Source organism: Eretmochelys imbricata, chromosome 7 (assembly GCF_965152235.1).
Source record: "Eretmochelys imbricata isolate rEreImb1 chromosome 7, rEreImb1.hap1, whole genome shotgun sequence".
In the NCBI taxonomy this organism is placed as follows: domain Eukaryota; kingdom Metazoa; phylum Chordata; order Testudines; family Cheloniidae; genus Eretmochelys; species Eretmochelys imbricata.
Window position 1 is genome coordinate 94250615 of NC_135578.1, and position 14762 is coordinate 94265376.

Here is a 14762-nt window from a genome sequence, read left to right on the forward strand (position 1 = left end):
TCAAATCAAAAATAGGAATGAAGACAGAAGGGCCCCCCTCTCAATAACTATGAGGCTTAAGATGTAGAAGAGACACACACATTCTGCTTGCAAATCACTGAACTGGTCTCCAGGAAAAAGTAGCACCTAAATATTTATGTAATGGAGGGCAAAGACAAACCAAGGTGCCGAATATGTGCTGGAATGCTGTCGGCCAGTGCTCCTTGCTCTGAAAGTAGTGGGATGCACATTGATCACTAGCTAGTATGGGTTTCAGGTCTTCTCACACTATCCTCCTCCCTCATTGAGCAGTAGATTTTGTACTGCACTACCAATCCAGAGCCATCCAGTCCCACCCAATCCCCAATCAGTGTTATCCTAAGTCCTTCAAATCAGAGTAATGGCTTTGATTTTATAAAAATAGGCAGATTTCAGATGATGCACTCATCATTTATTGATAACTGATTAATGAGAGAAAGAGAAATGCTTAAAATTCAATCACAAACTAAATGGAACCTTCAAAGTTAGGTCTCCATTCTTCCCGCCCCCCCAAAAGAGAGTATTTCTTAAATTCCATAAGGTTAACCCTGGGGTGTCTACTTAAAAGAAATGGTATACTACTTTTTGATTCAATAGTTATCAATTTTAAAACCTATTTCTGTCATAGGCTTTGGCACTATTTGTTCAATGGACAAAATACACCTAAATAATGTAAAAATATTTATTCAACCTAATCCAATGTGGTTATAATTAATACTAAAAAGATTTTACAATACAGCAACAAAAGTAGTAACTCTCTGCCACTAAGTTTAAATCATTTTATACTCCTTTTATAATCATCTGATGTACAACAGGTTCAAAGAAGACAGCTTTCCTACGGAACAAAATGTCAAAACAAATATTTTGCACGATTAAATTCTGCATGAGACTTTAAAAACCAGTTATAAAGTGGTTGGAAATCTATACAGTGAAGACCACTGAAAAGTCTTCTCCTTGTACTGAGGAATTCTGCAAGAAATATGTATTACATTGGTTGAAAACTTATATTACAGAAAATCAGAGGCTGCTGCTGTGTACATAAATATATAAAAAAGTCAGACCAATCTTTGAGACCAACATAATCAGCAGATTTACAAGATTATAGTAATTTATCAATAATTTTAGCAAGAATCTCAAATCAGCTATGCATGTATAATTTTCAACAACTGTAGTTTCTGAATACTTGTTGGCCATGTATATACTTTTTATACATTTCTAAAATATTACATTCTCAATATTTAAGGTAACACATAAAAAAAGGTACCACATTAAGTGTCACTAACATACGTTATTGCAATTAGACATGAAGTCCACTCTATAGTTGCTTCATTTGTGGTGAAAAGCAACATTTACTTACCAATACTTCACTATGAGGAATGCTTACCCTTCTCCATGCATTTGACATACTATCATGAATAATAAAAAAAAAAAAAGGAAACAACTTTAAGAATCAGAACTTTAAAAAAAAATCATTCAACTGTTATGCACAGAGAACTGCAATTACTGTAAATCCAGGCTAAGTCTTGCATTAATATGAAATGGCCACATTGTTTGTCAAACAGGACTCAGAATTAACACTAACATTGTAATTAGTAATTGCTAATTTCAACTGAAAAATGTGGAGTTATGAACAAGTAAAATTACTGATTAAGTGCTAGTGTCTCCCTTTTTGACATGACACTAAAAACTGCATTTTTACAATAGGCTTTTACTGTTGCAATCAATTATCTTAATTTATTAGAGAATTAAGTTTTATCCTTTAGTCTGTGTACTGACTAACGAGAATCAAGTTACCTTCTCATTGTCCAATGCTCGCTAGTCTCTACTATAATTTATTTGAGTAGTTAATTGCATAATCACAAAGGAACTCTCAAAATACAATCTACTATTACTAAACAGCTGTTCTAATTACAAAAGTAAGTGATTGAAATTCACTTCCCCAAATAATTTCTCTAGAGGTGGATCTAATAATAATAGTTAATAGAAAAGACAGCAAAGGAGCCATGACAGCAATACTAGACACTGCAGACAATACAATTAGATAGTAGCAAAATTAGCTGGAAGCCATGTACTAGCTCATACTCTAGGTGGTCAAAGTTGGCTTATGTGGACCCTTTAGAAAAGGATCGGTCTTCTGCTGGTCTATCCAATGTTGTGTGTACATTTTAGGCCTCTTATTTTACATCTATTGCAGAGCTTCAGCTGCGAACAAGGGAATCCTTATTGGCTAAAATCCAAGAAAAATTTCTCCTTGGCAATAACCTACTCAAACAAAATTTCTTAAAAAAAAAAATCCCTCTGTGGTATCCTTAGTGTTGAATTAGATGGTCTGTGTATGCAAATATTGTGCAGATACTTTATTAAGTGTACAAAAAATGGATTTGGATACAGTCTGTGCATTGATGAGCAACTGCACAATTTCATTTTTTTTTTTTTAATTCAGCATATGTGATAGATTCAGATGCCTGCCTCTCACAAAGGAAATATACAAAAATGAGAACAAATCACATTCTTAGGTTCAGTGATTACTGAGCGGATTTACCCTGCCACAAGAAAGTGCTTTATTATATTTGAAGAAAAAATAGGAGCAGCCACTTATCACAATTCTCCACTACTGTGCAATAACGATGGAATCTATACATCAAGAGAATCTGGTAGATGAGATTGTATGACAGCTGGAGATCACAGCCTTATGCTCCTTCTTGCTCAGGGTAATTTAAAATTTTGCGGTGAGCTTGACGTAAATATTGCTGCTGTTTGAAGTAAACTTTAAAAGCTCCTTTTATAGCAACAAAAGCAATTCCACCCTGAAATAAAGAGAAATTTTTAAGACTTACAGAACAAGTTCAGTATCACATCTTATCATAGTTTTCTTCTTAGTTGTAAAAAAGGTCAAAAAATAATCAAGAAATATTTCCTTTGAAGTTAAGCTAATTAGAACAATTATGAATGAATACATGAGGCAAATTTTCTGTCACAATAGAATACTACAAATGTTCATGTTACATAAAGATTACATGCTGGGTTTATAAATAATTTTGGAAACTTTTATTCACTTATGAGTTTTGACAAAAAATGAAAACCCATCACATTAAATAACAATGAGACATTTTCCCAGAATATATAATAAACACACTAATTAACAGTCCCACTAAAAACTAATCAGAACTTGAAAAATCCACTTTTTAGGGGCATTTAGGGAACTTCCTCTGGCAAATACAGAAGGGATCAAAAACCATCAATTTCTGTAAAACTTAAGTTTTCATTAAAGATATGGCTTTAGTCCTCATGCTTGTAAAAACCCTTCCAACACATGAACAGATCTCAAGTGATCTTCTTTAGGTCTTTTCCACACAGGGGGTTTAGTCCACACTAACTTGAGTTATTCTGGTGTGAAAATGCCTGCATACATAAGATGCAATTTGTTAGAGCGCACTAACTTTACATTTAATGCAAGCCTTGGAGTCCTTTTTCAAACCATACTGAGTTCAATGTGAATTGAGTTAGGGCCATGCACTGCTTTGACAATCCTCAAACTGCTCTCCCCCACTCTTTTGCAGATGTCTTTTGTGGAGATAGGTTTCAGCGTGATAGTCATGTTAGTCTGTATCAGAAAAACAATGAGGAGTACTTCTAGCACTTAGAGACTAACAAATTTATTTGGGCATAAGCGTTTGTGGGCTAAAACCCACTTCATCAGATGCATGGAATGGAAAAAAAACAGACAGGTATATATCTCTTTATCTGAGTGCTCTCCACTGCTCTAGGGTCAAATTGACTGGATGCCCACTCCAACCTTTTAAAAACTGGCATGGGGCCAGGACCAAGGCCAAGGCTGAGGTGGGGAGCAGAGCTACATCCCGCTGCGGGCCCAGCTGCTGCCTCCACCCTCTGGCCATGGCTTCGTTCCAGGCCCCACTCCGGACTCCAGACCCGTCCCCAGCTCCAGCCCCCACCCCCTTAACTCCTGTCCGCGTTCCCCCCCGCAGCCGTAGCCTCACTCCCGGCCCTGGCTCTGGGGGAGAGGGGCGGGGACAAGAGTAAGGGGGGCATGACCCTCAAAAGTTTGGAGATCAAGGCTTTAAAGATCAGTTTCATTGTTGTTTTAATTAAAGCTTTATTTATGGGTGTTATGTAACAAGCTGTTTAATAATACAGTCCATTAAAAATTCATTCATAGAGAGTCCACAATGCATGGTACATACAAAAAAAAGTAAATTTTTCATGTCCTAAGATACAATAAGGAGTTCCACAACGTGCCACTTCTACCACCCATCAAAGAGCCTGCAATTCTCACACTCCATTCTGCTCACTCCTGCCTAGGATAACAGCTAGATGTACAGCTGCACTTTGTCAGGCCTGAGACTCAAAGTAAGAGCAGTATGCAACCCTGATAGTACTGCCTCGCCGTTTCCATATTCTAGAGCAGGGGTGGCCAACCTGAACCTGAGAAGGAGCCAGAATTTACCAATGAGCATTGCCAAAGAGCCACAGTAATACATCAGCAGCCCCCCGTCAGCTCCTCCCCTAACCCCTAGTGTCTCCCACCTGCCAGCAGCACCGCCGATCAGCACCTAACTCTCCATCCCTGTGCCTCCTGCCCGCCGCGATCAGCAGTTTTGTCATGTGCAGGAGGCTCGGGGTGGGGGAGGAGGAGCAAGGGTGTGGCAGACTCAGGGGAAGGAGTGGAGTGGGGCTGGGGCAGAGCCAGGGGTTGAGCAGGGAGCGCCCTGTAGCACGTTGGAAAGTTGGTGTCTGTAGCTCCAGCCCCGGAGTCGGCGCCTACGCAAGGAGCCGCATATTAACTTCTGAAGAGCCGCATGTGGCTCCGGAGCCACAGGTTGGCCACCCCTGCTCTAAATGCTGCCTGTTCAAAAAGTTGGAGCAAGTCTCTGCACCTCAGCCTCCCACCAGCCATTAATGCTTTTTCCCTTACTCTCAGAAATATTGTGCAAAATACAACATGCAGCTATCTTCTTGGGCAAGGTTTTTCTTACAACTTCCAACCTAGCCCATAAACTGCAACGTCTTCCTTTCAGATGCATGCTCCACTGTCATTCTGCAACTTGAGGGGATAGTTAAACAGTTCTGTCCTTCTGTCCCAGAAGCCAGTGAATGCCTTCATTAACCAGGGAAGCGGATAAGCCAGGTCTCCCAGGATAATGTCTATAGTGGGGGAAAATGTCCTTTATTCCTTAAGGTAAACAAAGCTGAGTTCTGAAAGATCCTAGTATCGTGGACCTTTGCAGACTATCCTGCATTTATTACTGTAAACCTGATATGGTGGTCAACCAGCCCTTGGTGCACCATGGAGCAATACCCTTTCAGTTTATAAACGCTGAGAGGCCTGGTGGAGGGAGCAAACGATAGGCACATGGATCCCATGAACTGCCCCAATACAGTTTGGGAACCCCATGTGTGAAAAGCCATCAATCTCCCGAGCATTATCACCAACCTTTATAACCTGGTACAACAGTACCTTATGCATGGCACCACATACTTGCATGACAACAGCCCCAACAGTCAATCTCCCTACATCAAAATTGGGTTGACTATGAACAGGTGAGGGGAGGGCTCCTGTCTCATACTGAGAATGAGGGGCGATCAACAGGTTATCTCAAGTGCTTATATATGAATGCACAAAGCCTTGGAAACAAGCAGGGAGAACTGGAGGTCCTGGTGATGTCAAGGAATTATGACGTGATTGGAATAACAGAGACTTGGTGGGATAACTCACATGACTGGAGTACTGTCATGGATGGTTATAAACTGTTCAGGAAGGACAGGCAGGGCAGAAAAGGTGGGGGAGTAGCACTGTATGTAAGGGAGCAGTATGACTGCTCAGAGCTCCGGTACGAAACTGCAGAAAAACCTGAGTGTCTCTGGATTAAGTTTAGAAGTGTGAGCAACCAAAAGTGATGTAGTGGTGGGAGTCTGCTATAGACCACCAGACCTGTGGGATGAGGTAGATGAGGCTTTCTTCCGGCAGCTCGCAGAAGCTACTAGATCGCACGTCCTGGTTCTCATGGGTGACTTTAATTTTCCTGATATCTGCTGGGAGAGCAATACAGCGGTGCATAGACAATCCAGGAAGTTTTTGGAAAGCGTAGGGGACAATTTCCTGGTGCAAGTGCTAGAGGAGCCAACTAGGGGGGGAGCTTTTCTTGACCTGCTGCTAACAAACAGGGAAGAATTAGTGGGGGAAGCAAAAGTGGATGGGAATCTGGGAGGCAGTGACCATGAGTTGGTTGAGTTCAGGATCCTGACACAGGGAAGAAAGGTAAGCAGCAGGATACGGACCCTGGACTTCAGGAAAGCAGACTTCGACTCCCTCAGGGAACGGATGGGTAGGATCCCCTGGGGGACTAACATGAAGGGGAAAGGAGACCAGGAGAGCTGGCTGTATTTCAAGGAATCCCTGTTGAGGTTACAGGGACAAACCATCCCGATGAGTCGAAAGAATAGTAAATATGGCAGGCGACCACCTTGGCTTAACGGTGAAATCCTAGGGGATCTTAAACATAAAAAAGAAGCTTACAAGAAGTGGAAGGTTGGACATATGACCAGGGAAGAGTATAAAAATATTGCTCGGGCATGTAGGAATGAAATCAGGAGGGCCAAATCGCACCTGGAGCTGCAGCTAGCAACAGATGTCAAGAGTAACAAGAAGGGTTTCTTCAGGTATGTTGGCAACAAGAAGAAAGCCAAGGAAAGTGTGGGCCCCTTAATGAATGAGGGAGGCAACCTAGTGACAGAGGATGTGGAAAAAGCTAATGTACTCAATGCTTTTTTTGCCTCTGTCTTCACTAACAAGGTCAGCTCCCAGACTGCTGCGCTGGGCATCACAACATGGGGAATAGATGGCCAGCCCTCTGTGGAGAAAGAGGTGGTTAGGGACTATTTAGAAAAGCTGGACGTGCACAAGTCGGACGAGTTGCATCCGACAGTGCTAAAGGAATTGGCGGCTGTGATTGCAGAGCCATTGGCCATTATCTTTGAAAACTCGTGGCGAACGGGGGAAGTCCCAGATGACTGGAAAAAGGCTAATGTAGTGCCAATCTTTAAAAAAGGGAAGAAGGAGGATCCTGGGAACTACAGGCCAGTCAGCCTCACCTCAGTCCCCGGAAAAATCATGGAGCAGGTCCTCAAAGAATCAATCCTGAAGCACTTACATGAGAGGAAAGTGATCAGGAACAGTCAGCATGGATTCACCAAGGGAAGGTCATGCCTGACTAATCTAATCACCTTCTATGATGAGATTACTGGTTCTGTGGATGAAGGGAAAGCAGTGGATGTATTTTTCTTGACTTTAGCAAAGCTTTTGACACGGTCTCCCACAGTATTCTTGTCAGTAAGTTAAAGAAGTATGGGCTGGATGAATGCACTATAAGGTGGGTAGAAAGTTGGCTAGATTGTCGGGCTCAACGGGTAGTGATCAATGGCTCCATGTCTAGTTAGCAGCCGGTGTCAAGTGGAGTGCCCCAGGGGTCGGTCCTGGGGCTGGTTTTGTTCAATATCTTCATAAATGATCTGGAGGATGGTGTGGATTGCACTCTCAGCAAATTTGCGGATGATACTAAACTGGGAGGAGTGGTAGATACGCTGGAGGGCAGGGATAGGATACAGAGGGACCTAGACAAATTGGAGAATTGGGCCAAAAGAAATCTGATGAGGTTCAATAAGGATAAATGCAGGGTCCTGCACTTAGGACGGAAGAACCCAATGCACAGCTACAGACTAGGGACCGAATGGCTAGGCAGCAGTTCTGCGGAAAAGGACCTAGGGGTGACAGTGGACGAGAAGCTGGACATGAGTCAGCAGTGTGCCCTTGTTGCCAAGAAGGCCAATGGCATTTTGGGATGTATAAGTAGGGGCGTAGCGAGCAGATCGAGGGACGTGATCGTTCCCCTCTATTTGACATTGCTGAGGCCTCATCTGGAGTACTGTGTCCAGTTTTGGGCCCCACACTACACGAAGGATGTGGATAAATTGGAGAGAGTCCAGTGAAGGGCAATAAAAATGATTAGGGGTCTGGAACACATGACTTATGAGGAGAGGCTGAGGGAACTGGGATTGTTTAGTCTGCAGAAGAGAAGAATGAGGGGAGATTTGATAGCTGCTTTCAACTACCTGAGAGGTGGTTCCAGAGAGGATGGTTCTAGACTATTCTCAGTGGTAGAAGAGGACAAAACGAGGAGTAATGGTCTCAAGTTGCAGTGGGGGAGGTTTAGGTTGGATATTAGGAAAAACTTTTTCACTAAGAGGGTGGTGAAACACTGGAATGCGTTACCTAGGGAGGTGGTAGAATCTCCTTCCTTAGAAGTTTTTAAGGTCAGGCTTGACAAAGCTCTGGCTGGGATGATTTAATTGGGGATTGGTCCTGCTTTGAGCAGGGGGTTGGACTAGATGACCTCCTGAGGTCCCTTCCAACCCTGATATTCTATGATTCTATGATTAAGCAACCTTTAGAGGTGACCAACTTACAGATGGCAATGGCGACCAGCTTCTCCATGGGTACAGGGCACTGTATGTTGTGTGATAGACCCAGGCCGGTTGGGTACAGCAGAGTAGTAGAAGGCAGATATACTGGCCATTGGATAAGCAGTTTTCTGTTCCCTGACTGACCAGAGCAGGGGCTGCTCCAGGCTAGGGTAGACACATGACTTCAATTTGCCTGCAAAGAGTCAGTTGAACCCGTTAGGCTAATGAGAACACCTGACTCCAATTAAGGGCCCATTGGCTTAAAAGGGCTCACTCCAGTCAGGCCGAGGAGAGGAAGTGCGGCTGAAGGGCTGGGTAATGAAGACACCCTCAAGCCACTGGAAAGGGAGCCCAAAGGTAAGGGTGAAGAACACGTTAAGAGAGAGAAGCGGGGGAGCTGTGGGGAAGTGGCCCAAGAAAATGTAGCAACTCTGGCAGGGAAAGGTTGGCTGCCAATAGCTGCTGCCACTAGGGTCCCTGGGCTGGAACCCGGAGTAGAGGGCGGACCCAGCTTCCCCCCAACCAGCCACTACAGAAACACCTCCTGGGAGGGGAAGACAGGTCCCTGTCAAGACAGGAGACTAAACTGTTCTGGAATAAGCCTGTAGGGACAACAGAGACAGAGTTCCCTCACCAACCTCCTTGCTGGCTTATGATGAAAAGGGCTCAGTAAACTGTACCCTGGCCCCAGAGAGAGAAGGGCTATGTGGAGGATCACAATAAGCCTCTGAGGCTGAAAAACAGCCTGGAAGCGCGGGACTCACGGGGACAAGGCTGGAGCTCTGCCACAGTTGGTACAGTGTTGCTGCAGCTCTGGGGCTAGTTCAGCACAGATTTAAAAAAAAAAAAAAAAAATCTTCAGTATCCTGAAATTTTCTCCCTATTCCTGGTCACCCCAGATCTGCAGAACAATCCTTTCCCAGGGATTGATGCTGGGTTCCCAAGCTCAGCAATGGCGCTGCACTATGTAAAGCTGCTCCAGGAACAGCTCATGTAGTAGTAGTTCAGTGTCCTCCTCTTCTTCCTCTGCTATTGCTGAAGCTACAGTTGTCCCATCATCTGCTCAGTGGTGTGGTAGGTGAAGTCCAAAATTGAAGCCACTTGGCTTCAAGAGCTCAAAATAAAGCCTAAGCAGCTTACGTGTGTTTGTGGTTGTCAGCATAGTGGCACAGAGCATTGCTAGGTCCATGATGGCCAACAGCAATTTGAAAATGGCACTAGCCCCCGACAAAGAGACAAAGCATAGGATGGAGAGAGTGGAATCATGGGACTGGTTTTTTAATCTGACCTCAAGCCACAGAATTTTACTGGCTTCCACCTGACTTCTGCTATGCATCCCACAACGTGAGGTGAGACAAATCCCAGAATGAACACCGCTCAACAGCAAAGACACAGGACCACGGCATACCCTCCCATGCCACGCACTTCCTACATAGCACTTAACTGCCATGGGTGCACAATGATGCAAATTGAAAGAGGGCACAGCCATGTGTACATAATTAGTACGGCTTATATATAGTATACCAAATAGCGCATGTCAACTCAGTGTGAGCTAAACCCCCCATGAAGACAAAGTCTTAGTCTGTTCTAGTGGCTCTGCTGCTGTTGGTCATAGCTTTCCCAAACCAAAGTAGGAGCACAAAAATTGACAAGGCTTTGAAGTGACTTTACTGTTGGTATTGAGAAGGATAGCGGCTGGTGTGGCAGAGAAGCCAGTGAAACAGACAAGCATATCAGTCTCATTAACAGCTGCTTTTGGGGAGGTCATGAGCAGAAGCAGCAGGCACCTGAGTTATTCATAAGGGAGGATCCCTCAGCTCCCTGCTCTCCCTCCCGCAGCAGCAGGCAGCAAGCTTTGGGTGGGGGAAGAGATTATTCTCTCTCTTGTTCGGACACCAAAGCAGTAAGGGAGTCCAATTTATACACTTACTATTCAGAAACAAAGAGGCACATTCCTGTGACCAGACCCTACACACTGGGCCTTTCACCAGGGCTTTTCCCCTGGAAGTCACTGGTGGGTCCCCTCCCCATCACCCTCTGTCTACTTTATTTAGATCTTTGACTTGTAGGTTTTTTTTGTTTGTCTGTTTTTAAGTCCTGTCTAGGATTCTGGGTCCAGATTAATTTACCATTTTAGATTACATTACATTGGTGATTCCAGCCCACTGTCTAGACCAGGGGTTCTCAAACTTCATTGCACCATGATCCCCTTCTGTCAACAAAAACTACTACATGACCCCAGGAGGGGGGGGGACCTGAAGCCTGAGCCCCGCTGCAGGGACATGGGGGGACAAAGCCTGAGCCCCACCACCCAGCACAGGAGGGCCCAAAGCCCCACTGCTCCCTGGGGGTGGGGGGGCCAAAGCCAAAGCCCAAGGACTTCAACCCCAGGTGGGAGGCCTGTAACCTGAGCCCCGCCACACAGGGCTGAAGCCCTTCAGCTTCGGTTCCAGCCCACGGCAGTGGAGCTCAGGCTTCAACTACAGCCCTAGCAAGTCTAACACCAGCTCTGGCGACCCCATAAAACGGGGTCGCAACCCACTTTCGAGTCTCAACCCACAGTTTGAGAACTGCTGTTCTAGACAGGGCATCTTGAAAATACTCATCCTATGAAAAAGCACACCAGTCAACTACCATTCTAAATTCTACTTCCATGTACGTTCCTTTTACCTTCTGCTCACACAGAATATTTACTGCAACTCCATATACCATTATTATTGCCATTTCTGAAAAACATTCTTCTTAAATCATCTTACCAGGATTGTCCTTTGTAAATTAGAATTAACACTGCTGAACATCAGCTTGCCAACTATGGTGGCAATGGTTGGAAAGACAAGAGCTCCACACAGAATACGAGTAGCAGAGACGTGATCTGCTAGTGGGTTGGCCTCAGCTGGAATACGAGGAACAGGACATCCAATTCCTAGAGAAAAATCATATTGCCAACTAAAACTAAAGAAGACTTAAAACTTTGTTTTCATTATGAATCTAGCCTTTCAAATCTAATTAGTTTTCTACAATCTAACAATTTTATTATAAAGCATCCCTCTCTCCAGTAAGTATTCTATTTCTATTAAGTGAGGAAATTATTTTTAAGCATCAACTTTTAGCTTCTCACACTAAAATTTCATTTATAGTTCTTTTATTTTAATATTTTCACTACAATGGAGCATAGAGGCCTCAGAGTTCGGGGCCCTATTGGGCTAGGCACTGTACAATCACACAGTAAGAGACAGTCCCTGCCTTTAAGATCATATAATCAAAATAAACTAGACAAAGGGTCGGAGGGAAAGGAGCATTATTATCCCCATTACAGATAGGGAAACTGCCCTCGACACCCCACCTCGCCTGGGCAGAGCACAGACTTCATATTTCATTTAGATTTAATTGCATTACCTGGAAATATACTATTCAGAATTTGCAGTTTGTTAGAATATTTGCGCCACAGTCTGAGCACATAGTCTTCCCAGCGAATCATCTTGCCCAGTATCAGCATGACTGGGATGGTAGGAAGTCCAATCAAAAGAAATAAAGGATCAGCTCTCTCCATGACATCAAGACCTTCTTTATGACCTACAACCTGTGAAATGTTCAAAAAGTTTTAGTGTCAGATGGTTATTGTGCAGTGGACATACTTTAAGCGTCTAGTTCTGGAAGATTTTACTGGTTTGTATTGAACTATCTAGGCATCTAAATTTTAAAATAATCCTATTAAAAATTTTACCTGAAGCTTAAATCTCTCATGTGGTGCCCTTCACTGCTTATCATATTTGCTGTTGGTGAGTTACCAGTTCTTGCCTGACTCATCTTGCATTAGTGAGTCATTACATAATTAATTCCTTCTTACCCAGAAAGGGGCAGATGTGCTTCTCCATATACTTACTCCTAGTGATGTTTATATAGAAATAACGTAAAGTCTCTGAGATATTTTAAAGCTACCTTATAGTACAATAGCATGTTTTCTAAAATCCCCAGAAGGTCACATAACTTTGGAAAGATTAATTTTAATTCTGAGATTTAAAATTGCTCAGCTGCTATGATTTAAGAATACAAATCAATAGCTGAATCTTCTGATTAATGGCCTGAGATACTATTTAGAAGTAGAGCATGAGAGAGGGCACACTAGTGATGTGTATTCCTTCTCTGTGCATCATAAAAAAAAAAATCTATTTTCCCACTATGACAACACCAGTTGCACATGCAGCTTCTCATGTAAATGAGCATTTTTTAAAACTAAGGTTAACATCTGATACCATGCAACAAAAACAGCAATTATACTTCTAATTCTGTATGCTACATACTAATCTAAAATTTACCTTTATTTGGACTTGGTAATTTTATTACTGACGGTTTAAAATAATTTCTTAGTGCAACAGTAAAATCTGATTTCTTTGCAGTGTCAAAACTACAATTAAGGTCACACTTAAGCCTCACGGTAAAAAGTGACTAGTAGTATATTTTTAGCAACATGTCACAAGCCAACTGTCCCTATTTAAGAGTATTTAATGTCCTGCATTTTATCTGGTGTGGGTCAAGACCAGCCAAGCCAACTGTCAGACTAAGTGCTCTCGTCTTGTTTCAACAAGAAAAAGACTTGAAATGCTCTATTCATTCAAAAGGCTCAAATCTCTACTCAGATTTAAATACTTGTTAAGATACAGGCACATGTTCAAAAACACACAATTTTGTAGACAGTCTTGAGAGTAGACTTTTGATAGGTTGAGAACTGAGACACATTAAATTTTGAAAATTGTACCTGTCCTCTAGGTCTTGTGTGGCAAAACTGACCAAGGCTGCTACCATCACTGATGCACCTCTAGAAAGAATGAACTTTTGCATGACCTTCAAATGATAGTCCAAGCAGAGCGCAAAAGCGAGAAATGCAACGAGCACTGGTTGTCTTAGACACCAACTGTCCTAGTATGTTTGTATCAAAACAAATAAGCAGCATAGGCTTTATTTGGTAGAACACAGAGAACAGACTGTTTAAGATCACTTAAAAAAACAAAAACAGAAATAGAGCTTCAGTAGAATGGGTGTGATGGCAGGTAGGAAAATATTGTGACAATAACTAGCCGCAGTGTGGCTCTCAACAGCACTTCTAGAAGTTTTTTTTTCAGTTAAGTATGAAAGTCTACTTTATTTTTCCAAAATTTTTGAAGGGTGCATCAGTCACCACAGCCTGTAACACTGATATTAGCTGAAGTTACTGCGGCCCAAAAAATTCTAAATGAGTAAATTAATTCTTAGAGCATCAAAGACATGCATGAAGAATTTGTCTTCAGCTTTGTGATCAACCTCCTCCCAACTGAGAGTTAACTAGAAGACTCTTATCCTGCTCCTCAACTTCCTCTCCCACCCCAAGGATCCAAGCCTCTTATTCTCTCTCTTCTGGTTCACTATGTCCCTTCCTCATGGAGCTACAATAGTTTCAGAAGTGCCTACCTGCTTTATTTCTTACTGGCCCAGCAATCCAGTGAAGTAGCACTATTTGCTCCATATCGATTCCAACCCAGCTGTAGTTGAATATCTGTAACTCAGGGCTTGTCTACACTACCTGCCCGGATCGGCGGGCAACGATCAATACAGCAGGAATCGATTTATCACGTCTAGTATAGATGCGATAAATTGACCGCTGAGCGCTCTCCCGTCGACTCCAGTACTCCACCAGAACGAGGAGCGCAAGCGGAGTTGACAGGAGAGTGTCAACTGTTGACTTACCTCAGTAAATAGATCTAAGTATGTTGACTTCAGCTACGCTATTCACGTAGCTGAAGTTGTGTATCTTAGATCGACCTTGCATGGTAGTGTAGACAAGCCCTAACTTAGGCCTGGTCTACACTACAAACTTGGATCAGTACAGCTATGTCTCTCAAGGATGCAAAAAATCCACATCTCTGAGACACATAGCTATACAGACCTAACTCCTGGTGTAGACAGCACTAGGTCCACAGAAGAATTCTGTCGACCTAACTACTGCCTCTTGAGGAGGTGGAGTACCTACACTGACAAGAGAAGCCCTCCCGTTGACATAGGTTGTGTCTACACTGAAGCGCTGCAGCATTTTAAGTGTAGACTTACTCTTAGTGCCTCTCTCCTCTGGCCCTCAGACAGAGGGAGAGGGATCTGACACTTAACAGGAGAGAGGTTACACTATCCATAACCAAGTGGCGCCTAGGAAGAGGAAAAGGGAGTGAGTGTGAGTTCACTCTTCATACAATTCTAGACTGCCTCACCTTATAGCAAACAAAAACCTCACTGCT

At 43.1% G+C, this 14762-nt stretch overlaps 1 protein-coding gene across 1 annotated transcript in view; it reads right to left on the reverse strand.

Annotated features, from left to right (window-relative positions):
* Nucleotides 1–686: 686 nt before the first annotated feature.
* The window catches only part of MARCHF5 (membrane associated ring-CH-type finger 5), a 77171-nt gene continuing 63095 nt past the window's right edge, over nt 687–14762 (reverse strand). Inside the window, exons 4-6 of the mRNA XM_077822607.1 lie at nt 11896–12079; nt 11256–11422; nt 687–2825 (exon numbers count right to left, since the gene is read on the reverse strand). Coding sequence (XP_077678733.1) covers nt 2709–2825; nt 11256–11422; nt 11896–12079 — 468 coding nt within the window. The 3' untranslated portion in view covers nt 687–2708. The remainder of the gene's footprint in view (nt 2826–11255; nt 11423–11895; nt 12080–14762) is intronic.